The sequence below is a fragment of the Scyliorhinus torazame genome, chromosome 14 (genome assembly GCF_047496885.1).
Source record: "Scyliorhinus torazame isolate Kashiwa2021f chromosome 14, sScyTor2.1, whole genome shotgun sequence".
NCBI lineage: Eukaryota > Metazoa > Chordata > Chondrichthyes > Carcharhiniformes > Scyliorhinidae > Scyliorhinus > Scyliorhinus torazame.
Window position 1 is genome coordinate 195876678 of NC_092720.1, and position 26352 is coordinate 195903029.

Sequence of the window (26352 nt, forward strand, 5' to 3'; positions counted from 1 at the left end):
GTAATTTGTTGAATACATATTCATATTGTTATGGGTTTTTTTGATAAATGCAGAGTATGCAATTAATTTTTCCCAATTAAGGGGCAATCTGGCGCAGCCAATCCACCTACCCTGCACATCTTTGGGTTGTGAGGGCGAAACCCACGCAAACATGGGGAGAATGTGCAAACTGCACATGGAAAGTGACCCAGAGCCGGGACCGAACCTGGGACCTTGGCGCCATGAGGCAGCAGTGCTAACCACTTCTCTACCGTACTGCCCTTATATTGTTATATTTAAGTTTTTTCTCTAGTTTTGGAACTCATGGACTCAGAGGCCACCATCTAAAATAGTGCTGTGATGATTTGAGCAGCACTATCATTCGTCTTGGCCACTGCCCACTGTGACAGGCAAAGGCATCACGAAGTAACACATCAATACTCTGCACTGGCAGCAAATATAGCCTAATAATTTCACCATAGTCCTGCATTTACTTTTACTGATCTTTTACTATTTACATATCTAGAAAACCAACATTTACAATCTGTTTTTGTGCCTCACCTTAGGCTGCTCTCATTCTCTTTCCTCATCAATTCCTTGCAGCAAATTATTTTGGAAGCTCCCCAATGTTTCCTGTGTTATTCGTCCCAATTACGGGCCTGGCCAATAAGCAGCCTTGCAAATTAAACTCTTAATTCCTCTCCCCAACTAGGTCACCATCTTGTGCATAACAATAGTCAAAAACACAGCATTTTAAAAACCCATCAAAACTTGAAATGTTGTCATTTTGTAACAACAATTAGAATGGCCCATGTGTAGGGCGGCACGGTGGTGCAGTGGTCGCATTGTTCCCTCACGGCACTGAGGAACCGGGTTCGATCCCCGCCCCGTTCATTGTCTATTTGGAGTTTGCACATTCTCTCAGTGTCTGAGTCTCCCCCTCAACCCACACAGCACCTTCCTCTACAACTTAGAAGCACAAGGACAGCAGACACACTGGGAACATGGCCACTGAGAAGTTCTTTGCCATGACGAGGCATCCTACTTAGAGGGATATCCATCTTTTTTGCTAAATTATGAGCATCTTGAATTTGTGCCAGCCAGTGTCTCCTTCTTCAGAGTTCTCTGTCCCACTGTGCCATAAGACATAGGAGCAGAATTAGGCCACTCGGCCCATTGACTCTGCTCCACCACTCAATCATGGGGGCTGATATTTTCTCATCCCCATTCTCCTGCCTTCGCCCCATAACCCCTGATCCCCATATTAATCAAGGACCTAATCAAGAATTAATCTTTGTCTTAAAGACACTTGGTGATTTGGCCTCTACAGCCTTCTGCGGAAAAATGTTCCACAGCTTCGCCACCCTGTAGCTGAAGAAATTCATCATCTCTGTTTAAAAGGATGGTCCCTTTAGTCTGAGATGGTGTCCTCTGATTCTAGTTTCTCCTACAAGTGGAAAGATCCTCTCCACATCCACTCCATCTAGGCCTCGCAGTATCCTGTAAGTTTCAATAAGATCCCCCCTCATCCTTCTAAACTCCAACGAGTACGGACCCAGAGACCTCAACCGTTCCTCATATGACAAGTTCTTCATTCCAGGGATCATTCTTGTGAACCTCCTCTGGACCCTTTCCAAGGCCAGCACATCCTTCCTTGGAATCCATCCTGCCAGTACCTCCACCACAGTTGGAGCACGCAGACAGGTCCCAGTTCTACCCCAGCTGGAGTGGAAATCGAACCCCATGCTCTCTGCGCCAATCTGATCCACACCATATGACCAGATGACTAAGCCAACCGGCTCCCTTCAAGCTGTCCATGTTGCTGAGGCATTAGACACTTTTAGATGCAATTTTTAGCCTGGAGCTGTGGCTAAGTGATGGTAGAGGATCCAATTGCTTTCCATGATGTGGGGGACCAGGAATCTGTCCCTCTCTTATCCACCTGGCATTGTCTTATGTTGGAATGATTTACAAGTTGACACCAAACCGTTTGGCCATGTTATGAACGCACCTTCAAGCACTGGTGTTGGAATTGAACCTGGAGTTTCTTGCCCGCAGGCAACGTTACCAATTACCCTATATTTGGGTATACTAATAGTGCTATCTGTGACCTGAACTCAAAATTCGTGTCATTCTCGAAATGTGGGCTGAGCAACAATTACATGTTAATTTTTAAGTCACTTTATTTCACAGAAGGATGTGTGTACAGAACTGTCTTTATGATCAGACTTATTTAATTCAATCCCTAAAATTTACATTAATACAAAATAACGTGGCAAGCAGGGCAACAATTGTGTTGATATCGTTGATTTGAAGATTGCTGTTAGCTTGTCTCTGGCAGTTTCTAACCTATTTGTTTCAGTGAAAGGGCTCAAGTTTTTCCTTGCATAAAGTTTGACTTCCCTCCCAACTTTCAAAAGTCCTGTCTGCTTTTAGCTCACAATCATATTTAAAGGGCTTCCAATTAAATGCAGAAGCTGTTTTTCTGGTTGCCTGAATAAGTTAACACAGCCTTTCGTCTCGTGGAAAGTCAAGTTATATTTTAGCAATTGACGACTTTCATCAGGTGCTTTTCTTTAGAAGTTTGGGGAATATTTGTGACAGCATTGAAAATACATCCCCCCCCCCCCCAAAAACACAAACACACCCCAACCCTGTCAGAAAAGTTCTGATATATGGCATTTTGTTTTTAATCTTTACTGCACTAATCAAGCAAACCTAACCAATCTCTACATACTACAATCCCTTTAAATTGTGCCTTTTCCTGTAATGACTTGTACTCCATTGTGTCATGATATTCAAACACACACATCATGATAGACACACCAACAGACAAATCAGAACACAACACCACAACCAATGACAGAAAGATATAAAAGCACAGACACGACCCCCGGTGGTCAGTATTAGCTGCAGAGGAGAACCAGGACACATCTATTGCCAAACACACTCAGGGAGACAGCACGTGCAGAGTATCCAGAACGAACTGTGTTATAAGAGTTATAATAAAATAGAGTTGTACCACATACAACTGTGTTGGCTCATCTGTGCACCAGAGCACCCAACACCACATGGTACAGGAGTGGATCGATACCTGCCGGCATACCTCAGTGTACAGAGACAACCAGCAGTGCCCAGGCATGATGTACGAGCTCCCGGTTCCGCAGGCGCTCCAGTGCGACGGCGACCTCCACGAAAACTGGCGGCGATTCCGGCAAAATTTCGAATTGTTCCTGGTGGCAGCTGAACTCAAAGACCTGGATGATAGGGAAAAAATTGAATTTCTCCTCACCGTCGCCGGTGCAAGGGCAAGAGAAATATTCAGAAGGTTCAGGTTCTTCAGGAGGCAGCAAAGGTACGATTACCAGGCAGTCCTGGGCAAATTCTCCAAATACTGTGAAGAATACGCAATCCAATGGGCACTTAAAGGTAAGGAAAGCTGCAGTACTCACCTCGTGGCTGGGATCCCGGAGCCCGAAATCCCGGGCCTGAGAAAAGGCTGGGTCGAGGTCGGCGGCCATCTTGCTAAAGGTATAACGCTAGCACAGTTGCGCGAGAAGTGCGCAGAACCGGAAGTTTCGTTTGCGCATGCGCGAGATGCTGTGCATGCGCAGTCAAGAAAACGGCCATCGGTAAAGGAACAGCGATCTGAGCATGCGCAGTCGCTTCCTACGTGCTACATACCGAGCGTCAGGATGTCAGAGGCCCCAGACTGCACCAATTTAAAAGGGAAACGTCCCAAATCAAAAAAACAAAAATCTGTTAAAGCTGTAAAACAACCTTCCCTCACCTGGAATGACAGCACAGTGCCGCAAATTGACCCAGGAGATGAATTTGACCTCCGAAGAACCCTCCGACAAGCAGTTACCTACGCACAAGCCGATGATTCCGACCTTGAATACTTCGATGACGATTTTTACAGGGTTTCCGGACCTCGCGAGCCCAATGATAGCTCCGTGGTCCTATATGACTATGACTCGGACGAACCTTTCGTGTTGCACATTGGCGGCCCCCACATTGAATCCGACGCAGATGCGGATTCATTTTTCGGATTTGAGGATCTTCAATCCAGCAGATATGACGTTCCAACTTATCAGTACCGGATGATGCTGCAGCCTGACATTAACAGACAGGGAGCGGTGCAAGCACACGGAGAGTGCCCTGCTGCCACACAGAGCGTGGTCCACGTCCCGCTCAACGTTCCCGACTCTATGAAAGAAGACATGCAAGACTCCAGAGTGCAGTCCTCGCATGAACCAGAAGTGACTCCAGTGTCACAAGCTTCCACAGCAAGCTCGTGGACAGACTCCACAATTGCAGAAATGCAAGACTCCAGAGCGCAGTCCTTGCACGGACAAGAAGTGACTCCAGTGTCACAAGCCTCCACAGAGAGCTCGTGGACAGCCTCCACGATAGAAGCAACGCAAGACTCCAGAGCGCAGTCCTTGCACGAACAAGAAGTGACTCCAGTGTCACAAGCCTCCACAGAGAGCTCGTGGACGGACTCCACGATGGAAGGAACGCAAATCTCCACAGCTGAACCGGCTTGAGGACCAGCCCATTCTTGAGGCGGTCACCCATTAGACTGGACTTATAACGCTGTTCATACGTTCAAAAAGTCAAACACTTCTGTATTATAACCTGTTGTTGTTTATTGTTCCAGATATCGTCTGACCGGACCAATGTTCAAGTTTTTTTTTTTCTCTCGCATCCAAGTTTTGTTATGGTACAACCTTGTTAGTGTGACGCACCCGACATCGCCCCATGTAAATAGTTACGTCATAAACACACGCTGTACACAACACAGACACACACTCTTAGATGCACTCACGACACAATTATATTTATAACCACGTAGGCACTTATCTTTGTAAAAAGGGGGGATGTCATGATATTCAAACACACACATCATGATAGACACACCAACAGACAAATCAGAACACACAACACCACAACCAATGACAGAAAGATATAAAAGCACAGACACGACCCCCGGTGGTCAGTATTAGCTGCAGAGGAGAACCAGGACACATCTATTGCCAAACACACTCAGGGAGACAGCACGTGCAGAGTATCCAGAACGAACTGTATTATAAGAGTTATAATAAAATAGAGTTGTACCACATACAACTGTGTTGGCTCATCTGTGCACCAGAGCACCCAACACCACACATTGCTTAATAATCTCTATCATAATACCTGTTATTATTGTGGTGATACTGGTTTTGTTAACTGAGATGATTGACAATAGCAATATTAGTTTGTGCACCTATCATTTACTTTGTCTTTGGTGCCAGTGAGACGAGGTTAACGCATTCCGTTTAGGTTGTACGGAAATTATATATTAATTATTACATCGGAGGCAATTATTCAATTACCCTGAAATGTTCCTTGTAAATCAGTTCATGTTTGAAGAGAAGAGAGACTTGTATTTATGTAGCACTTTTCAGGTAATTCCATATCACTTTATAGCCAATGAAGTACCTTACAGTAGAAACACTGTTGTAGAAAATGTGCCGGATAATTTTTTTCGTCTCGTTGGATAAAGAATAACTATTAGCAAGAACACTAGAGGGAGCTCTCCGACTCTTCAAAATGCTATTATGTGTTCATTCCTGATATACCTTCAATTCACCGAGAGAGCGAGTGAACATTAGGCTTTATTAATCATGAACTTGCCTAGCCAGAGTCGGTTGTACAGATGAATGCCGCCCACAGGCGGCCCGGTCTATATATGGCCCCGGTGAGGGCGGAACCAGAGGCTGAGCCCACCGAGGTTACAGTACAGTACCTGGAAGCAGCTCGTATCACCACTTCCAGATCATAGGTCATAGGTTACAATATCATACACGCATTAGGTGAATACATTCACCACATTCACCCCCTGTTAAAAAAAATCAAGTCCAGCGGGGGTGACGTGGGGTCCTTACATATTCAGTCTATCTGGAGGCCGGATTGTTCTCTTCGACCTCCTCAGCTCTGGTGGTGCGGCGGGCGCGGTTGTTGCAGATGGTGACTCCAGGGCGTTGTGCCTGTTGCTTGAGCCTCAGTCCGGCGTGTCGGAGACGGTTGGGGTGAGAGAGTAGGCAGGGGGGGGTGATGGGTGGCGGCAGTGTCGACGTGGGACAATACAGAAGACCCAGGGGAGCCACCGCGTTGGCGGTGGCGGCGGGCAGCGGGGTGCGTTGGCAGGGGAACCAGCCAGGTCCCCTAGGGAGACCGTATCTTGCCATCTGTCCTGGTGTGCGATGTAGGCGTACTGGGGGTTGGCGTGGAGCAGCTGGACCCTCTCGACCAGGGGCTCGGTCTTATGGCTCCTCATGTGCCTCTGGAGAAGGACTGGTCCCGGAGTTGTCAGCCAAGATGGAAGCGAGACCCCGGAGATGGACTTCCTGGGGAAGATAAACAAACGATCGTGAGGGGTCTCGTTCGTGGCCGTGCAGAGGATGGATCTGAAGGAGTGGAGGGCGTCGGGGAAGATCTCCTGCCAGCAGAGGATCAGGAGACTTCTAGACCTGAGGGCCAGAAGAACGGCCTTCCATACCATCGCGTTCTCCCTCTCCACCTGCCCGTTTCCCTGCGGGTTATAGCTCGTAGTCCTGCTCGAGGCGATGCCCTTACTGAGCAGGTACTGGCGTAGCTAATCGCTCATGAACGATGTGTCCCGGTCGCTGTGGACGTAGGCAGGGAAACCGAACAGTGTGAAGATGCTGTGCAGTGCCTGTATTACAGTGTCCGAGGTCATGTCGGGGCAGAGGACAGCAAAGTCGGAAGCGGGAGTACCCATCGATGACGGTGAAGAAGTATATATTACGGTTGGTGGAGGGGAGGGGCCCTTTGACGTCAATGCTTAGGCGCTCAAAGGGCCGGGAGGCCTTTATCAGGCGGGCCTTGTCTGGCCGGTAGAAGTGCGGTTTGCACTCCGCGCAGACTTGGCAGTCCCTGGTTATTGCCTTGACCTCCTCGGTGGAGAAGGGCAGATTGGGCAAGCCGGGTCATTGTGGATAGCCTGAAGTCGGTCATCTTGCGCGTTGGCGCATGTGCCGCGGGACAGGGCATCTGGGGGCTCATTGAGCTTCCCAGGACGATACTTGATATCATAATTGTAGGTGGAGAGTTCGATCCTCCACCTCAAGATTTTGTCTTTTATTTTGCCCCGTTGTCAAACATGAAGGTGACCGACCGCTGGTCGGTGACGAGGGTGGACCTCCTACCGGCTAGGAGTGCCGCACGGCTTCCATTATGGCTTGTGCTTCCTTCTCGACCGAGGGGTGTCGAATTATGAAAGCGTGGAGGGTCCTAGAGAAGAATGCTACTGACCTGCCCGCCTGGTTGAGTGTGGCTGCCTCTTCCGCATAGTTGGGGACCCACTGGGCATATAATGAGAGCAGCCCCAGGCATTGTTTTAGGGCCTTGAGGCTGTGGGGAGGGGGAGTTCTGTGAGGGGGCGCATACGGTCGGGGTCGGGCCCTAGGACTCCGTTCTCCACAACGTAGCCGAGGATGGCTAGTCGGGTAGTACGGAGACGCACTTTTCTTTGTTGTATGTGAGATTGAGGGATTGGGCGGCCTGGAGGAACCTCTGAAGGTTGGTGTCATGGTCCTGCTGCTCGTGGCCGCAGATGGTCACATTGTCCAAGTACGGGTATGTAGCCCGCAAACCGTACTGGTCCACCATTCGGCCCATCGTTCTCTGAAAGACCAAGGGGACTCTTGAGGAAGTGGACGAGTCGGCCGGCTGATTCAAAGGCAGTGTTGTGGCGCTCTTCAGGGCGGATTGGGAGCTGGTGGTAAGCCGACTTCAGATCGACCATTGAGAACACGGTACTGCACGATCTGGTTGACCATCTCCGCTATGCATCCAGTTGCGTGAACCAGTTAATTGTCTGGCTGTAGTTCACAACCATCCGATTCTTTTCCCCGGTCCGGGCGACCACCACTTGCGCTCCAGGGGCTGGTGCTGGCCTCGACTTAACAGTCACTGGACCTCCGACTTGATAAACATCATGTCTAGCGAACTGTACCACCTGCTCCTGGTGGCGATGGGCTTACAGTCAGGAGTGAGGTTCTCAATGAGTGAAGGGGGGGGGGGGGAAAGAGACCTTGAGGGTCGCGAGGCTGCACACCGTGAGGGGGGGGGGGGGCAAGGGTCTGCCGAATTGTAAGGTCAGGTTGAGCTGCTTGATGTGGGAGCTGGCAGATCCCATTGCGAGCTGCAGCGACCACATCTGCAGTAAGTGTTGGCTGCTCAAAGAGCTCCGGCTCAGAGTTGATGAGCTGGAGTCTGAGCTTCAAACACTGAGGCACATCCGGGGGGGGGAGACTCACCTGGACACTGTGTTTCAGGAGGCAGTCACACCTGTCAGAGTAAGTAGTTTAAATCCTGCCAGTGGCCAGGGACAGCAGGGTGTGACTGCAAGTCAGGCAGGTAAAGGGAACCAGCAGTCAGGAACTCAGGAGCCTCAGCCCTTGACTCTGTCCAACAGGTATGAGGCACTTGCTCCCTGTGTGGATGGTGAACAGGGCTGCAGGAAGGATGAGTCAGCTGACCAAGGCACCATGGTTCAGCAGGCCATTCAAGGGGAGGGAGTAAATAGGCAAGTTGTAGTTGTAGGGGATTCTATTATCAGGGGGATAGATAGTATCCTTTGTGAGCAGGATAAAGAGTCCCGCATGGTATGTTGCCTGCCCGGTGCTCGGGTGCGGGACATCTCTGACCGGCTTGAAAGGATACTGGAGAGGGAGGGGGAGGATCCAGTTGTTTTGGTCCATGTCAGTACCAACAACATAGGCAAGTCTAGGAAAGAGGACCTGTTTAGAGATTATAAAGAGCTAGGATACAAATTAAAAAACAGGTCCTCAAGGGTCATAATCTCCGGATTACTGCCCGAGCCACGTGCAAATTGGCATAGGGAGGCAAGAATAAGGGAAGTTAACACGTGGCTGAAAGAGTGGTGTGGGAAAGAGGGGTTCCTTTTCATGGGACACTGGCATCAGTTTTGGGACGGGGGGACCTATACCGTTGGGATGGTCTCCACCTGAACCGAGCTGGGACCAGTGTTCTGGCGAAAAGAATAAATAGGGTGGTCAATAGGACTTTAAACTAAAGATTGGGGGGGAAGGGAAAGTCAGGGAACCAAGAGGCGAAGTAATCAGTGGGAAGCGTAGCTACTTAGGAATACAAAAAAGCACGAAAAGACAGAACTCAGGAGAGGCTGCGATAGTCCCCATCCCACAAAATATGACAGTGTATGGAAAGGCTCAGTAAACCAAGGTCCACCACACTAAGAAAACAAAAAGGGACGGTCAATAGAGAATTCAAGGTGCTATATTTAAATGCGCGCAGTGTACGGAACAAGGTAGATGAGCTTGTGGCCCAGATTGTGACTGGCAGGTATGATGTGGTAGGCATAACAGAGACATGGTTGCAGGGGGTTCAGGACTGGCATTTAAACATCCAGGGATTCACAACCTATCGAAAAGATAGGGAGGTGGGCAGAGGGGGCGGGGTTGCCTTGTTAATTAGGAATTAAATTAAATCAATAGCACTAAACGACATGGGGTCGGATGATGTGGAGTCTGTGGGTAGAGTTCAGGAACCACAAAGGCAAAAAAACCATAATGGGAGTTATGTACAGGCCTCCTAACAGTGGTCAGGACCGGGGGCACAAAATGCACCACGAAATAGAAAGTGCATGTCAGAAAGGCAAGGTCACAGTGATCATGGGGGACTTCAATATGCAGGTGGACTGGGTAAATAATGCTGCCAGTGGACCCAAGGAAAAGGAATTCATTGAATGTGTACAGGAGGGCTTTTTGGAACAGCTTGTGATGGAGCCCACAAGGGAACAGGCCATTCTGGACCTAGTGTTATGTAATGAGCCAGACTTGATTAAAGATCTTAAAGTAAGGGAGCACTTCGGAGGCAGTGATCATAATATGGTAGAATTCAATCTCCAATTTGAAAGAAAGAAGGTAGAATCAGATGTCAAGGTGTTACAGTTAAATAAACTACAGGGGCATGAGGGAGGAACTGACGAAAATCGACTGGGAGCAGAGCCTAGTGGGAAAGACAGTAGAACAGCAATGGCAGGAGTTTCTGGGAGTAATTGAGGACACAGTACAGAGGTTCATCCCAAAGAAAAGAAAGGTGATCAGAGGGGGGATTAGGCAGCCATGGTTGACAAAGGAAGTTGGGGAATGCATCAAAGCAAAAGAGAAAGCCTATAATGTGGCAAAGAGTAGTGGGAAGTCAGAAGATTGGGAAGGCTACAAAAACAAACAGAGTCTAACAAAGAGAGAAATAAGGAAAGAGAGGATCAAATATGAAGGTAGGCTAGCCAGTAACATTAGGAATGATAGTAAAAGTTTCTTTAAATACATTAAAAACAAACGGGAGGCAAAAGTTGACATTGGGCCGCTCCAAAATGACGCTGGTAATTTTGTGATGGGAGACAAGGAAATAGCTGAGGAACTAAATAAGTACTTTGCGTCAGTCTTCACAGTAGAAGACATGAGTAATATCCCAACAATTCCGGAGAGTCAGGGGGCAGAGTTGAATATGGTAGCCATCACAAAGGAGAAAGTGCTAGAGAAACTAAGAGGTCTAAAAATTGATAAATCTCCTGGCCCAGATGGACTACATCCTAGAGTTCTAAAGGAGATAGCTGAAGAAATAGTGGATAAGTTAGTTATGATCTTTCAAAAGTCACTGGAGTCAGGGAAAGTCCTTGAGGATTGGAAAATCGCTGTTGTAACCACCCTGTTAAAGAAGGGAACAAGGAAAAAGATGGAAAATTATAGGCCAATTAGCCTAACCTCGGTTGTTGGCAAGATTCTAGAATCCATTGTTAAGGATGAGATTTCTAAATTCTTGAAAGTGCAGGGTCAGATTAGGACAAGTCAGCATGGATTTAGTAAGGGGAGGTCGTGCCTGACAAACCTGTTAGAGTTCTTTGAAGAGATAACAAATAGGTTAGACCAAGGAGAGCCAATGGATGTTATCTATCTTGAATTCCAAAAGGCCTTTGATAAGGTGCCTCACGGGAGACTGCTGAGTAAAATAAGGGCCCATGGTATTCGAGGCAAGGTACTAACATGGATTGACGATTGGCTGTCAGGCAGAAGGCAGAGAGTTGGGATAAAAGGTTCTTTTTCGGAATGGCAACCGGTGACGAGTGGTGTCCCGCAGGCTTCAGTGTTGGGGCCACAGCTGTTCTCTTTATATATTAACGATCTAGATGACGGGACTGGGGGCATTCTGGCTAAGTTTGCCGATGATACAAAGATAGGTGGAGGGGCAGGTAGTATGGAGGAGGTGGGGAGGCTGCAGAAAGATTTAGACAGTTTAGGAGAGTGGTCCAAGAAATGGCTGATGAAATTCAACGTGGGCAAGTGCGAGGTCTTGCACTTTGGAAAAAAGAATAGAGGCATGGACTATTTTCTAAACGGTGACAAAATTCATAATGCTGAAGTGCAAAGGGACTTGGGAGTCCTGGTCCAGGATTCTCTAAAGGTAAACTTGCAGGTTGAGTCCGTAATTAAGAAAGCAAATGCAATGTTGTCATTCATCTCAAGAGGCTTGGAATATAAAAGCAGGGATGTACTTCTGAAGCTTTATAAAGCATTAGTTAGGCCCCATTTAGAATACTGTGAGCAATTTTGGGCCCCACACCTCAGGAAGGACATACTGGCACTGGAGCGGGTCCAGCGGAGATTCACACGGATGATCCCAGGAATGGTAGGCCTAACATACGATGAACGTCTGAGGATCCTGGGATTATATTCATTGGAGTTTAGGAGGTTGAGGGGAGATCTAATAGAAACTTACAAGATAATGAATGGCTTAGATAGGGTGGATGTAGGGAAGTTGTTTCCATTAGCAGGGGAGACTAGGACCCGGGGGCACAGCCTTAGAATAAAAGGGAGTCACTTTAGAACAGAGATGAGAAATTTCTTCAGCCAGAGAGTGGTGGGACTGTGGAAATCATTGCCACAGAGGGTGGTGGAGGCCTGGACGTTGAGCGTCTTTAAGACAGAAGTTGATAAATTCTTGATTTCTCGAGGAATTAAGGTCTATGGAGAGAGCGGGTAAATGGAGTTGAAATCAGCCATGATTGAATGGTGGAGTGGACTCGATGGGCCGAATGGCCTTACTTCCGCTCCTCTGTCTTATGGTCAGGCTTCCGTGATTACATTGAAAGTCCAATCCGAGCAGTAGGGGGACGCAGAGGTGGGGGAGGACGTAGAGCTTAAAACAAGCATACTCTGCGCCCTGCATCGTGAGATTGGCGATACAGTACCCCCGGATCTGAACCGAATGGGACCCGGAGGCAAGGGAGATAGTTTTGGAGGCTGGGTAGGTGTGGAGGGAGCAGCGCTTTACCGTTTTGGGTGGACAAAGCTCTTTGTGCTCCCGGAGTCGAAAAGACTGGGTCTCGTGCCCGTTGACCCGGACGACCATCATGGAGTTGTTCAGCTGTTCCGGCTGCGACTGGTCGAGAGTGACTGCGCCCAGCTGCGGGTAGCCTGTGTGGTCGGTGGAATCCCAAGATGGCGGCCCCCATGAGTCGCACGTTTTGGGCTGGGGCGAAGATGGTGATCAAGATGGCCGCCCCCATCGGTCACACGTGTTGGGGCCGGCGACCAAGATAGCGGCCCCCACGAGTCGCACGATGCTGATGGCGCATCTGACGGGGGCGCTCCGGGCAGGCACGCAGCCACATTGCGGGGTCTGTGGGGCTGCGAGTCCATGGGTCGGACCTGGTGCGTCTTTGATTTCTGAGCCTTGGGTTGGCCCGCCCAGGCAGACTGTAGCGAAGTGCCCCTTTTCCCCACAGTCGCTGTGCGGGCTGGGCAATGCTGCCGGGGGTGTTGGCCCTGGCCGCAGAAGTAGCTCTGCGGTTCCCCGGGATGGGCTGGCAGACGCGCAGCGCAGGCCTGCGATGTAGTCTGGTCCGACGGGGACCGCGACGAGGGTGTCCACGAGGGGTTCGCCAGGCCCGCAGGGAATGCACTGAGGTTCTGGTAGGCCACCTCTAGCGAGGTAGCTAGCTGTACCGTGTCCCTCAGGTCGGAGGTCCCGTTTTCCAGCAGGCGCTGCCTGATGTAGTTCAAGCGGACCTCCGCCAAGTAGGTGTCCCGGATCTGCGAGTATGTGTTCCTCCGCCGTCACATCTCGATAGCTGCAGTTCCTCACGAGTAGAGTCAGGGTTTCCAGATACTCGTCTAGCGATTCTCCGGCACGTTGACGGCGAGTTGTGAGGAGGTGTCTGGCGAACACCTCATTTACGGGCTTCACGAAGTGTGCCTTGAGGGTTGCGGCCGCCGCCTCGTATATGGCCGCTTTCTCGATCATTACTGAGATTCGATGACTCACCCGAGCGTGGAGGAGTCGCAGCTTGAGGGTCTCTGTGGGAGGTGTTGTGGAGGAGTCGAGGTAGGCCTCGAAGCATCGAAGCCAATGTTCGAATATCTCCTTGGCGTGGGCGTTGAGTTCGAGCCTGTCTGGCTTTAGAGCAGCTTCCATAGTGCTGTCTTGTGATTAATAAATTGATATACCTTCAATTCACCGAGAGGCCAAGAGAGCGAGTGAATATTAGGCTTTATTAATCATGAACTTGCCTAGCCAGAGTCGGTTGTACAGATAAATGCCGCCCACAGGCGGACGGTCTATATATGGCCCCGGTGAGGGCGGAGCCAGAGGCTGAGCCCACCGGGGTTACAGCACAATACCTGGAAGCAGCTTGTATCACCACTTCCAGGTCATAGGTCATAGGTTACAGTATCATACATGCATTAGGTGAATCCATTCACCACAATTCCCATCTGAGGGGCCAGGCAGGTCAAGTCTCATTAGAAATCTGGCACCTCTGATGTACACACTTATTGTAGCTGTGTGTGGTAGCAGTCTTTTTGGATCTCTAATGAACAGTATCAGGAACAAGAACAAATTTTGATCCAATACTCTTCAATGTTTGTATACTGAATATTAGAAATTTGTTTATGTTGGAAATGTTTTACTGTTACTTTATCCCACCAAGGTAACAGCAATTCACAGTTCTTCAGGCATATTAATTAAGGGCTTCAGTCTATATCTTTGGACAAATGTGTTAATGTTCCAGGTTTCAAGAGGTGTAAACAGCAGAGGATGATGACAGAACTAAGTGGAAAATGAATAGAGTTGTCCAGAATGGAAGTCCATTTGGAGCATTGACTGGTACAAATATCAGAGGTGACATGGGCTATGGGGTATGAAATTCAGAATGGAAGGGGAGAGGGACATTTTGGTTTAATGTCCATCAATCAAGTGGGGAAATTGAGAGAGTGGTGTTCAGTTGGGTGGTTAGAAACTAGCCAGCGATGAGGGTGTTGAGGAAAGAAGTCTGGAATTGTTTGTGCAAAGTGGCAGAAGTTGATTTTTGTTCTGTAGAAAAGCTCCAGTAGACAGGGTCACTCATGCTTTCTGTCAGTCCCTTTGTGTCCAGACATCACTTTTCAATTGTATGACGAGTAAAATTCTACAGTAATGACTGTGGCTACATGAAGCAAGTATAGCAGTCATAGTGAGCTGAATGTCAGTACACACAATTGAAGAGTATTGGATCAAACATTTTTCTTGTGTTGTTTATAAGGGAGCCAAAAAGGCTGGGAATGATCCAGTAGGGAAGAAAATATAAGCCTTTAACATCTGCAATTAGGGAATAGGTCAGGAGAGTAGTGTTAGATTAGGTTCTCTTTCAGAGTCAGTGCAGACTCGACGGGATGAATAGCCTCCTGCATGCAAGGATTCTACGGAGAATCGTTTAGATTTCTTTCACATCATTTGTTTAGCCGTGCATTTACTTCCCTAATCTGATCATCCCTATTCTAATGGACTCACAGCGTGGGTCATCGTGTGGAGGTCCCACTCCATGTCCTGCTTTTTAATTTGTTTGGCTCCTGATGCTTCCTTAGCACAACCTCCCAATTGTTACTTCCAACAGGGAGCAGGACATTGGTACCTCCCATTCAATTTCCAACTTCCTTTCCAGCACTTTGAGATAAAGCTTAACCTGACCTCAGGAATTCATTTTGCTCTCCTGGATACTCTATAGAGACTATTAGCTAACATTAAATATTATAGAATTGAAAGCAAATTATTAATCTATTTGTTTGGTCGTGGGCGATTAAGAGGAGAAATGATGAGCATGCTATATAGGAGCTATGTTATGGTGTCCCTAAAAGGATTTGTTTTCACGCCTCAACTATTCCCTATATTTGTTACTAATTCTGGTAACTCAATAGAGTGCCAGATATCCAGCTTTTCCAATAACACAAAGACAGTAATGTAATATATAGCATAGATGGGAGCATAAAATTACAAAGACATTGATAGATTAAGTGCATGGTCAGAGCTCGAAAAGACACCATAAAGAAAGATTTGCTTTTACAAGCACCAATTATGCCAATGTTTCAGAGCCAATAATGTTGGGGCTGGTGGGTAGACCTACTAATAAAGGATTGGATAAAGACAGCAGAGAGAAGGGGTCTTAGCTTGGAAAATAAAGATGTTAACCTGTTTTTTTTTTTAAACTTTAATTTCCCCTGTCTATCTCAGCCAGATCATCCCTCATACCTTCGTAATTTACTTTATACAAATTTAATGCCTAATTTTAGACTTAGCTAAATCACTCTCAAATGCACTATAAAGTTCTATAATATTATGATCACTCTTCTCCAGAAGCTCCTTTACTACATGTTTAGGAATTAACCCCCTCTTATTGCACAAAACTAAACTGGCCTTTACTCTGTTGGTTCCTCGATTATAAAGTTATCTGAAAACGTTTCATGAACTTATCCTGCAGACTATATGAACCCTGAAGGAATAAAAAAGCCCATGGGAAAAGAAGTCCAACTGTAGCTAATGGAGATATTAAAGATCGTATGAGGTTCAAGGAAAAGTTTATAATATTGTCAATTAAAGCAATAACCTGCTCACGGACGCTCAGTTTGGGTTCCGCCAGGGTCACTCAACTCCTGACCTCATTGCAGCCTTGGTTCAAACATGAACAAAAGAGCTGAATGCTAGAGCTGAGGTGAGAGTGACTGCTCTTGACATCAAGGCAGCATTTGATTTGAGATGGCATCAAGGAGCCAAAGCAAAACTGGAGTCCATGGGAATCGGGGGAAACTCCCCGTTGGTTAGAATCATACCTGACACAAAGGAAGATGGTAGAAGTGGTTGGAGGTCAATCATCTCAGCTCCAGGACATGACTGCAGGAGTTCCTAGTCCGAGGCCCAATCAACTTCAGCTGCTTTATTATTGACCTCCCTTCCATCATAAGGTCAGAATTGGGGATGTTCGCAGATGACAGCACAACGTTTAGCACCATTCGCCACTCCTCAGATTATAAAGCAGTCCATATCCAAATGCAACAAGACACACACAATATCCAGGCTTGGGCTGACAAGTGGCAAGTTACATTTGTGCCACACAAGTGCCAGGCAATGACCATCTCCCACAAGAGAGGATCGAACCATCGCCCCTTGACATTCAACCACATTACCATTGCTGAGTCCCGCACAATCAACATCCTGGAGGTTATCATTGATCAGAAACTGAACTCGACTATCCATACTAATACTGTGGCTACCAGAGCAGGTCATATGCTAGGAATTCTACGGCGAATAACTCCCCTCCTGACTACCCAAAACATGTCCACCATCTACAAGGCACAAGTAAGTACTGTGATGGAATACACTCCACTTGCCTGATTAGTTTGCAGACGACACAAAGGTTGGTGGAATTGCGGATAGCGAGGAGGACTGTCAGAGGATACAGCAGGATTTAGATTGTTTGGAGACTTGGGCGGAGAGATGGCAGATGGAGTTTAATCCGGACAAATGTCAGGTAATGCATTTTGGAAGGTCTAATGCAGGTAGGGAATATAGAGTGAATGGTAGAACCCTCAAGAGCATTGAAAGTCAGAGAGATCTAGGTGTACAGGTCCACAGGTCACTGAAAGGGGCAACACAGGTGGAGAAGGTAGTCAAGAAGGCATACGGCATGCTTGCCTTCATTGACCGGGGCATTGAGTATAAGAATTGGCAAGTCATGTTGCAGCTGTATTGAACCTTAGTTAGGCCACACTTGGAGTAGAGTGTTCAATTCTGGTCGCCACACTACCAGAAGGATGTGGAGGCTTTCGAGAGGGTGCAGAAGAGATTTACCAGAATGTTGCCTGGTACGGAGGGCATTAGCTATGAGGAGCGGTTGAATAAACTCGGTTTGTTCTCACTGGAACGACGGAGGTTGAGGGGCGACCTGATAGAGGTCTACAAAATTATGAGGGGCATAGACAGAGTGGATAGTCAGAGGCTTTTCCCCAGGGTAGAGGGGTCAATTACTAGGGGGCATAGGTTTAAGGTGCGAGGGGCAAGGTTTAGAGTAGATGTACGAGGCAAGTTTTCTACACAGAGGGTAGTGGGTGCATGGAACTCGCTACCGGAGGAGGTGGTGGAAGCAGGGACGATAGTGACATTTAAGGGGAATCTTGACAAATACATGAATAGGATTGGAATAGAGGGATACGGATGCCGGAAGTGTAGAAGATTGTAGTTTAGTCGGGCGGCATGGGCTTGGAGGGCTGAAGGGCCTGTTTCTGTGCTGTACTTTTCTTTGTTCTTTGTTTTACGACTGCCGCTCCAACTACACTCAAGAAGCTCGACACCACCCAGGCCAAAACACCCCACTTGATTGCTGTCCCTTGCACAAACTTTAAATCCCTCCACCACCGACGCACAGTGGCTTCCGTGTGTACCATCTACAAGATGCACGGCAGGAACCTGCTAAGGTTCCTTAGACAGCACCTTCCAAACCCACGACCACTACCGTCTCGAAGGACAAGAGCAGCAGATACCTGGGAACCCCACTACTTGGAGGATCCCCTCCAAATCACTCACCACCCCGACTTGGAAATTTGTCGCCATTCCTTCATTGTTGCTTGGTCAAAATCCTTCACCACCTTCTGAAGAGCAACTAGGGATGGGTAATAAATGCTGGCCTAACCAGCGATGCCCACATCCCTGAAATGATTTTTTTTTTCTTTTTTAAATTGATTTCCCTGCTCTATATGAAGACTAAAGTCTGTGATTATCATTTTGCCTTTGGTACATGAACCTCTGGTTTCAAAAGAAATAGAAGCAGGAGTAGGCTTTTCAAATTCCATCGTTGAATAAAATCATAGTTCATCTGACTGTGACCTTCTCAATTTTCCTGCTGCAAACCCTACCCCATCCATAACCCTTGACTCCCTTGTTGATCAAAAATCTGTAACTCAGCCTTGAATATATTCAGTGATCCAACCTCCACTGCTCACTTTGGAAGACAGTTCCGAAGATTAACAACCCTCTGACAGAAAGAAAATCCCCTTCATCTCCATCTTAAATGGGCGGCTCCTTATTTTTAAATTATGGTCCATTACTTTTAATTCCCCCGTGAGGGTAAACATCCTCTAAGTTACTACACTGTCAAATTTCCTCCGAATTCTTCATGTTTCAATATGATCACCTCCCATTCTTCTAAAATCCAATAATTGTAGGCCCAAGCTGCTCATATTTTCCTCATTGCCTCTACTTATTTGAGTTTGAGAGGTGAGAGAGCTTGTTTCCCTTCGTGGGGAACCGAGAACTAGGGGACAGAATTTGAAAATAAGTGATCTTCTGTTTAAGATGGAGGTGAGAGGTATTTATTCTCAGAGGTTCATTAATGTTTGGAATAATCTTCCCCAGTGAGCATTGGCAGCAGATTCATTGGATACATTCAAGGCGGAGTTAGATTTTTAATTGGCAAGGGAGTCAAAGGTTCGGGGACACAGGCAGGAAAGAGGAGCTTCTGGTCCCTGTGTGGCACTGTTGCACCACAAGTCAATGGTTTCGAAGTTCCCGTCACTGTTGTCTGATTTAATTTGTAATGAAGAGTTTCAACCCATGACATTGTTATTTTTTCTGTCAGGGATGTGAAACATTGGCAGATGAGGATGCAGCCTGCAGGCCTTCGCCTAGAGTCCAGATTGGCAATTCGAATTTTACTCAAGTGCTTGAAACCAAACCTTGACAGTTGACTCAAGAACAGTAGAACTTTCTTTAAAAAAATTTCCCACCCCTGATGTCTTTCATGGGTTAATATCCATAAACCACCACCTACTTTCTGCCATACTCTGCAGTGGTAGGTACTGACCTACCCACTATCCCCACTGTCAGTTGCACTGCACTCTCAATTTGTCAAAGATTCACCCATTTTCAGTGCTATTTCTCTCAAGCTGTAGGGGCTGGTTTAGCACAGGGCTAAATCGCTGGCTTTGAAAGCAGACCAAGGCAGGCCAGCAGCACGGTTCAATTTCCGTACCAACCTCCCCGAACAGGCGCAGGAATGTGGCGACTAGGGGCTTTTAACAGTAACTTCATTTGAAGCCTACTTGTGACAATAAGCGATTTTCATTTCATTTCATTTTTCTTATCATTGGCATTCCACATGCCTACTGATGACACACGGCTCTACCTCACTACCACCTCTCTCGACACTATTCCTGGCACTAACTTTTCAGGCTGCTTGTCCGACATCTGCCACTGGAGGAGGAAAGATTTTCTGCAATTAAATTTTGGGAAAACAGAAGCATTTTTTTCTGCAGCTACAAAATCCATTCCATAGTCACTGACTTGATGCTTCTCCCTGGCATGTGTCTGAACAGATTGGTCATAGCTTGACACCGTTTTTGTCCACAACTTCATACCAACACCAGGATTGTATATTTGAACCTTCGTGATACCCTCCAATTCCCTCTTCAGCTCTTAAGTTGCTGAAACCTGATCCATTCCTTTGTTTTAAAAAAAAGTATATTTATTGGGGTTTTACATTTTCAAGAATAACGCAAGAAAGTTATAAGATAATACATTGTCATAAGCAAGAAGAAAAAAATTGCTTAACATGCATGAGTACAGAGTGGAACAGGAGAACAACACAATCATTAGACAAAACGAGGTACTCTTTCGCAACACCAGAGATCAAGGGAGAAACTAAATTAGGTCACAAGAACATGGCAAAGCGGTGGACACCCTCCCATGCCGCACAAGCCAGCAATCATCACTAGAAGTTAGGATGAGCGAGGCCTCAATGTGTGCAATGTTGTACCGTATGCTGAAGGGCATGATGGTGAAGAGAGGAAGAAAATAAGTTTGGCCAGACCTCCAAGGCAGTAAGAGGCAACAAAAACCTATCCCCATCTCTCTTAAAGCTTTTGTCCAGTTGGAGGGTGGGGCCTTGCAGAATGTGCAAATTAGGGATGGGCACAGCACCCAGGATGCTATGCACTTTTCCAGCAGATAGTCGACGGCATGCCATTAAACGGCTGAAATTGCTATTGAGTACAATCACACACCTTTTCAGGAGAAGCGAACCTGCAATGCCCTTTTTTCTCAACTTGGATGATGGACAAGAACTAAGTAGAGCACTCAGCTCTAAAATTTATGAGTTTGAAATGGAAACCCTGGCTTCTTAAATTAAGCACTGCAGATCTCTAAATTGCGAAGATAAGTCTCGGTTCAGCTGAACCTTTTGAACCCACGCAAATAAATTTCCCCTTTAAAAAAAAAAGTCACTCTATATGGCGCAAATCATACTCTAGGCATATTATTGCGGACACAATGTATTTTAATTTGGACATTGACGACCTTCAGTCCTCACTTAAATGAAATTTTTGTAATGTAGGCGGGCCATCTGATTTTTAAACCCGCCCGCTTGCAGTATTGTGCAAAGCTGGCATGATGATGTCGGGAACGTCACCCAATGTCATCACGCTTAATATTATCCCCCAGATGGGAGGAAAGCTCCCAATTTGGGAGCCTATTATTCAGTGCCATAAGAGAGCATTTTTAACCTGGTCTGTGGAGGGCTAACATCTTTTTATTCTTCATGACTTTACGTATTCCCCACTATCCAAGGTGCCTTCTTGATATGACATAGTGAAATGAGTTTAAAGTGGTCTCCAGTTTCAATGGTCTTGAACAGCTTGTGGCTGTGCTAACTATTGTTGGTGTCTTTCAACGTCAGAAGTTACTGTAATTTTTCCTGTAACTTGCCATGTGTAGAATTTCCTTGACAAACCAGATTGATGCCGGACAAGATAATCCTTTAGTTTTCTTTAACTGTTCTTCGCTTCCAGACACAGACCCCAGTGATTATGAGAATGACAGCAACCATGAATATCAGTGCTCGTATTCCCAGGATATGAACTGAATGCAGATTGCCATTCATCGTGTCTTTCCCAATGTCAAGAAAGATAGAAAAAAGACAAGTTATTATTTGTTTTTAGTCCCTTGTTGTGTGATCAATAATCAAGTTTAATATTACTGCAATATTTTGTGTAAAGGTGATAGGATCACTAAAAATATCTATAATGAATATTTTCATTGCAAACACTAAAATAGGTTCATTTAACTGTCATCACTGGGAGAAACCTGGCAATTGCGGATCGCCTGACGATAGTGGGGCAGCATGTCGGCACAGTGGTTAGCACTGCTGCCTCATAGTGCCAGGGACCCGGGTTCGATTCCAGCGTTGGGTGACTGTGGAGTTTGTACATTCTCCCAGTGTCTGCGTGGGTTTCCTCCGGGTGCACCGGTTTCCTCCCACAGTCCAAAGATGTGCAAGTTAGGTGGACTGGACATGCTAAATTGCCCCTAATGTCACAAAGATGTGTAAATTAGGTTAAGGGGTATTGGAATTGGTCGGGGGAGAGAGCTTGGTTGGAGTGCTCTTCCAAAGGGTCAGTGCAAATTCGATGGGCCGAATAGCCTCCTTCTGCACTGTAGGGATTCTATGTCAAATGTTCCTTTCCATTGATTGCAGGGTTGTATTGTATAATAATCTGGAAACATTAACCTGGGGATAGAAATTTGTTTTGGGTAGTTTTGCAAATCATGAGTATTGCATCCGAACCCCATAGAACCCCGCTTAATATTTAGTTTTATCAGCTTCACTGGAACTGAATATTCGGCAGGATGTGTAATGAGCTGCCAACGTGATACCACACAAGAAGAATTTGTAAACCTTCTGCTTAAATTGAATGGATGATTTGCAGATCATGTTAATGTAATCCTCTGAGCTAACAAGAATTAGCAACTCAAATTATATTTGACAACCATTTGTGTAGTTTCATTATTAATTTGAATAGTGTTCTGATGCTCCTATGAAATAAACTGACTGGTTAGATGACAAAGCTCTGTGAGGTCCATGCTCTCAGTCTCCTCACTAACGGGGTTTCTCACCCTGCAGTTGTAAACTGTGCTGGTGACATGTAGATTTGAAGACACGCTAAGCTCCCTTCCATTGTCAGTCATGCTGTGTGGCCCACCAGATTGAACCACCTCTCCTCTCCACCAGCTGTACGCCAGGTCACTGCCACTTTCCACTGAACAGTTCAGAGTGACATTACAAATTCCGCCAGAGGAAACATTGATCATCAGTTGTATTTTTGGACGTGATACACGTTCTGAAATTAATTAAATATTGTTAGTATGGGTGAAATGCGTACCTGCAGAGTGAACAGATTTTAAAAATGCTTAATAAAATATTTGCACGGTGCCAGAGCCTCGTTACTTTTCTTCTGAACAGTCAAAGCATTTAAGACGATACAAATAATGCTGGAAAGGAACAGGCCTTTTAATCCATCCAACCCGTTCTATATAATTATTAGACCTGACCTTATGTATCGCAATATATACACCCTCACTCTATCCAATACCACATGATTGCTTCGCAGGGGCAAAAAGCAGGTTAAAAACTCTGGCCAATTTGGATAAGAAATCATTTATATTTCTCTCTAATCTCCAAAGATTACCTGAAGCCCAGTCACTGTTGATATACAAATGAATACTACAGCTAATCTGCAATACAGCAGGAACCCACAAATAAAATAAATCATGAGTTCATCAGATTTTCGTGATGCTGGATTAAGGAATAATATTAGCCAGATCATCAGCAGCGTGTTACTTTCCTTCAGATAATTTAGTGCAGTGATTTTCAAACCCAGTGTTGCAACGCGCAGGTGGGTGTCGGGAGGGCCATGGGGCCATGCGTCGTGGCGTTCCAAATCACGGTGCCATGCGTTGCGGCCTTCCAGAACGCGGGGCCATGCGTCACGGAGTTCCGGATTGTGCGACGTAGTGCCCAATGGCGCGACCGACTTTTCTAAATGCTGTCTGCGACTAGCTTTCACAATGCCAGCCGCTCCATGTATGCATACCCCCTCGGCACTGCAGGCCCGGGGCCCAATGTACATAACTCTCCTAACATCAGAATGTTGACCCAGGAGCAGATTTTTTTTTCAAAATCGCTGGAGTCTTCCTGCCTGGAGCAGTGGGAGAGAGAAAGTCACGCACCCACACTGATGTCATGTATTCTGGGCACGAGAGCTATTCCTCCGTTTTGCAGCTGCCAGCAGTGTTGGTGTGAACTCCAGGGTCTCTGGTGAACAACCCATGACGAAGAAGCTGAAAACAGGAACAAAGCAGCATAAAGATGATTACTTGAGGGTGTGAGTTTATTAATTGTTCCACTGCAAATCAGGATTCAAAGTTCCTGTGTGTTATATGCAGGGAAGCACTGGCAAATGAAAGTTTAAAATCCTCAAAACTTCAAAGACATTCGAAGACTAAGCATGGTGAGTTTGAGGACAAAACTCTTGATTTTTTTTTCAACAAATACAATGAGAGCTTAAATCATCAGCTGAAGTTATTATCAGAAATATGACATTGAATAAAAAAGCAAGTGACATCATGAGGACCAAGCAGGCTCACCTGTCACATTAAAAGTAAGTGGAAATGGTGGGTCATGAATTCTGGGTGGTGTGGGTCGCGAAGGTCGGCCTGCATAGGTCCGAGAGGATGACTGGTTGGTAACAATGGGTCCCGGGCAAAAATGTTTGAAAAACATTGATTTATTGTGATTCTCAACTGAACTGAACACTGAACACCAGACCAGGCAGTCAGAGCCTTGGTTTGAATCTAATTCGACATTGGAGCTGCAAAGTAACAGTAATTGGCCTCTACATCTGTCCTGACTGATCATTCATATCATGTGGGTGGGCAGTGATCTGATGCATGGGTCATGGTTTTCTCTGCTGTTGGCCTCAAATGAGAGAGATTGGCACTGCGGGGAAAAGTCACTCATCTGTGATTTTCCCAGTGCCTGGCACCATTGTCTGTATGAATAGCACTGTGCTGTGGGACTCATGCAGCTCTGCTTCGACCAACTTGAAGTTCGACCTGGGGATGGGATGTGGCGAGTGAGGCTGAGGCTGAGGCTGAAAGAAGGGAAATGGAGAAGGAGGGCTGTGCGAAGGGGAGGGGAGGCCAACCTTAAAGGGGCATGATGGACAGCAGAGGGATGGGATGGTGGTGAAGTAGGATGCTGAACAATGGAAGATGGAGAAGTGGCAAGCTGAACTCCGACAAGGGTTCATGAAACTTTCAAACAATGGGGTCAAAGGGATCCAACATTGTTTACTGGAAGGGGATGCACACAAACTCGCACACAAACTCGGGAATAAGAATGGGGGACATATTAGTGTGGCACATTCGGGATGATTCGCACCAAAACTCTGAAATTGTGTGGAATAGATAGGAAGGGCCACAGTTGTCCTTCGCCCTCTTGAAGGGGGAACTATGTCAAGGTTACCGTCTTAGTTCATGGTTTGCAGACAGGAGTCATAGAGTTCAGAGATTCCTCCTACGAAATGGAAAGCAACCATAGGTGACAGGCAGTCCAAGGAGTATGTGGACCTCACAGCCGAAGGTCAGAGATAAGAGATACTTCAAAAGGGCAGCAGGTATGCAGCAATCATTGGGATCGTGTGTATTCCAACTCCAGGGTGAGTCGAGGGCTGTGTGTTCCACAGGAAAGAACTACAAGCTTGGTGTGCAGGGCTGACTCGCTATCGATGTCTCTGGGCATGGCAGGCTTGCTGCAGAGGGAATGGTTATGTTCGCTGGGGGCATCTGCAGTTTACAGATAGGGAAAACATAATATAGAGGGCATGTGAAGTGCTCATTGGGGGAGGGTCATCTCTACTTAACAGTGCAATGAGCATGGATTTGTGGGGTAGGATCGATTTTCCTTTTTAGAAAATATTTTAGTGAGGCGTTTATAATTTTAACATTCCAAACAACAGAGTGGTCCAACACACGCAAAAAACCCACAATAACATACCCAACTTCCCCCCGCCCTAACTCCTAACTACCCATATATTAGATTCCCTGCCCTTATTCTTCACTCCCATGCCTCCCCTCTCCCCCCCCCCCCCCCCCCCCCCCCCATTTGCTGACGGTCAGTTTTCCTTAAAGAAGTTGATGAACGGCTGCCACCTCCGAGCGAACCCCTGTAATGAACCCCTTAGGGGGCTGGTTTAGCACAGTGAGCTAAATAGATGGCTTGCAATGCAGAACAATGCCAGCAGCACGGGTTCAATTCCCATACCGGCCTCCCCGAACAGGCGCCGGAATGTGGCGACCAGGGACTTTTCACGGTAACTTCATTGAAGCCTACTTGTGACAATAAGCGATTATTATTATTAATAATGACGGCGGCGTGAGGCAGCAGTGCTAACCACTGCGCCACTGTGCTGCCCCCACTAAAACAAAAGTGAACTTAATCTTTTCTAGCCTAAGAAACCCTGCCATGTCACTGACCCACACCCCCGACGTTGGAGGCTCCGAGTCCCTCCATCCCAGCAAAATCTGTCTCCGGGCCACCAGGGAGGCAAAGGCCAAAACGTCGGCCTCTCTTCCCCCCCTTGGGCTCCCGGATCTTCCGACACTCCAAATATTGCCACCTCTGGACTTGGAGTCACCCTCCCTTCCAGGACCTCTGACATGACTTCTGAGAATCCCTGGCAAAATCCCCTCAGCTTCGGACAAGCCCAAAACATATGTACATGATTCGCCAGACTTCGCCCGCACCGCCCACATCTGTCCTGCAACTCCTCAAAAAACCTACTCATCCGGGCCACAGTCAAATGAGCCCTGTGGACCACCTTGAACTGGACCAGGCTAAGCCTGGCACACGACGAGGATGCATTGACTCTCCTCAGGGCCTTCTCCCATAGCCCTACTTCCAAATCGCCTCCCAACTCTTCCTCCCACTTCCTGTTCCAATTCCCCTCCCAACTCTTCGTCCCACTTCCAGGATCGATTTTCCGCCACTACAGTAATGCGATTCAGTATTAATGGGGGAGACTGGAGAATAACAGGAGGCAGTCCTATCTACACATTGTGAGGCTCTAGGTAAATCGGGGGCACATGAACAGAGGGAAGGAGGGTTAGTTTCATTCCTGAAGT

At 46.9% G+C, this 26352-nt stretch overlaps 1 protein-coding gene across 1 annotated transcript in view; it reads left to right on the top strand.

Annotated features, from left to right (window-relative positions):
• LOC140390319 (RNA-binding protein 4B-like) overlaps positions 1-22600 on the top strand; it is a 156054-nt gene extending 133454 nt beyond the window's left edge. The window contains exon 3 of the mRNA XM_072475377.1: positions 21180-22600. Within this exon, the coding sequence (XP_072331478.1) occupies positions 21180-21253 (74 nt within the window). The 3' untranslated portion in view covers positions 21254-22600. The remainder of the gene's footprint in view (positions 1-21179) is intronic.
• The last annotated feature ends 3752 nt before the right edge of the window (positions 22601-26352 follow it).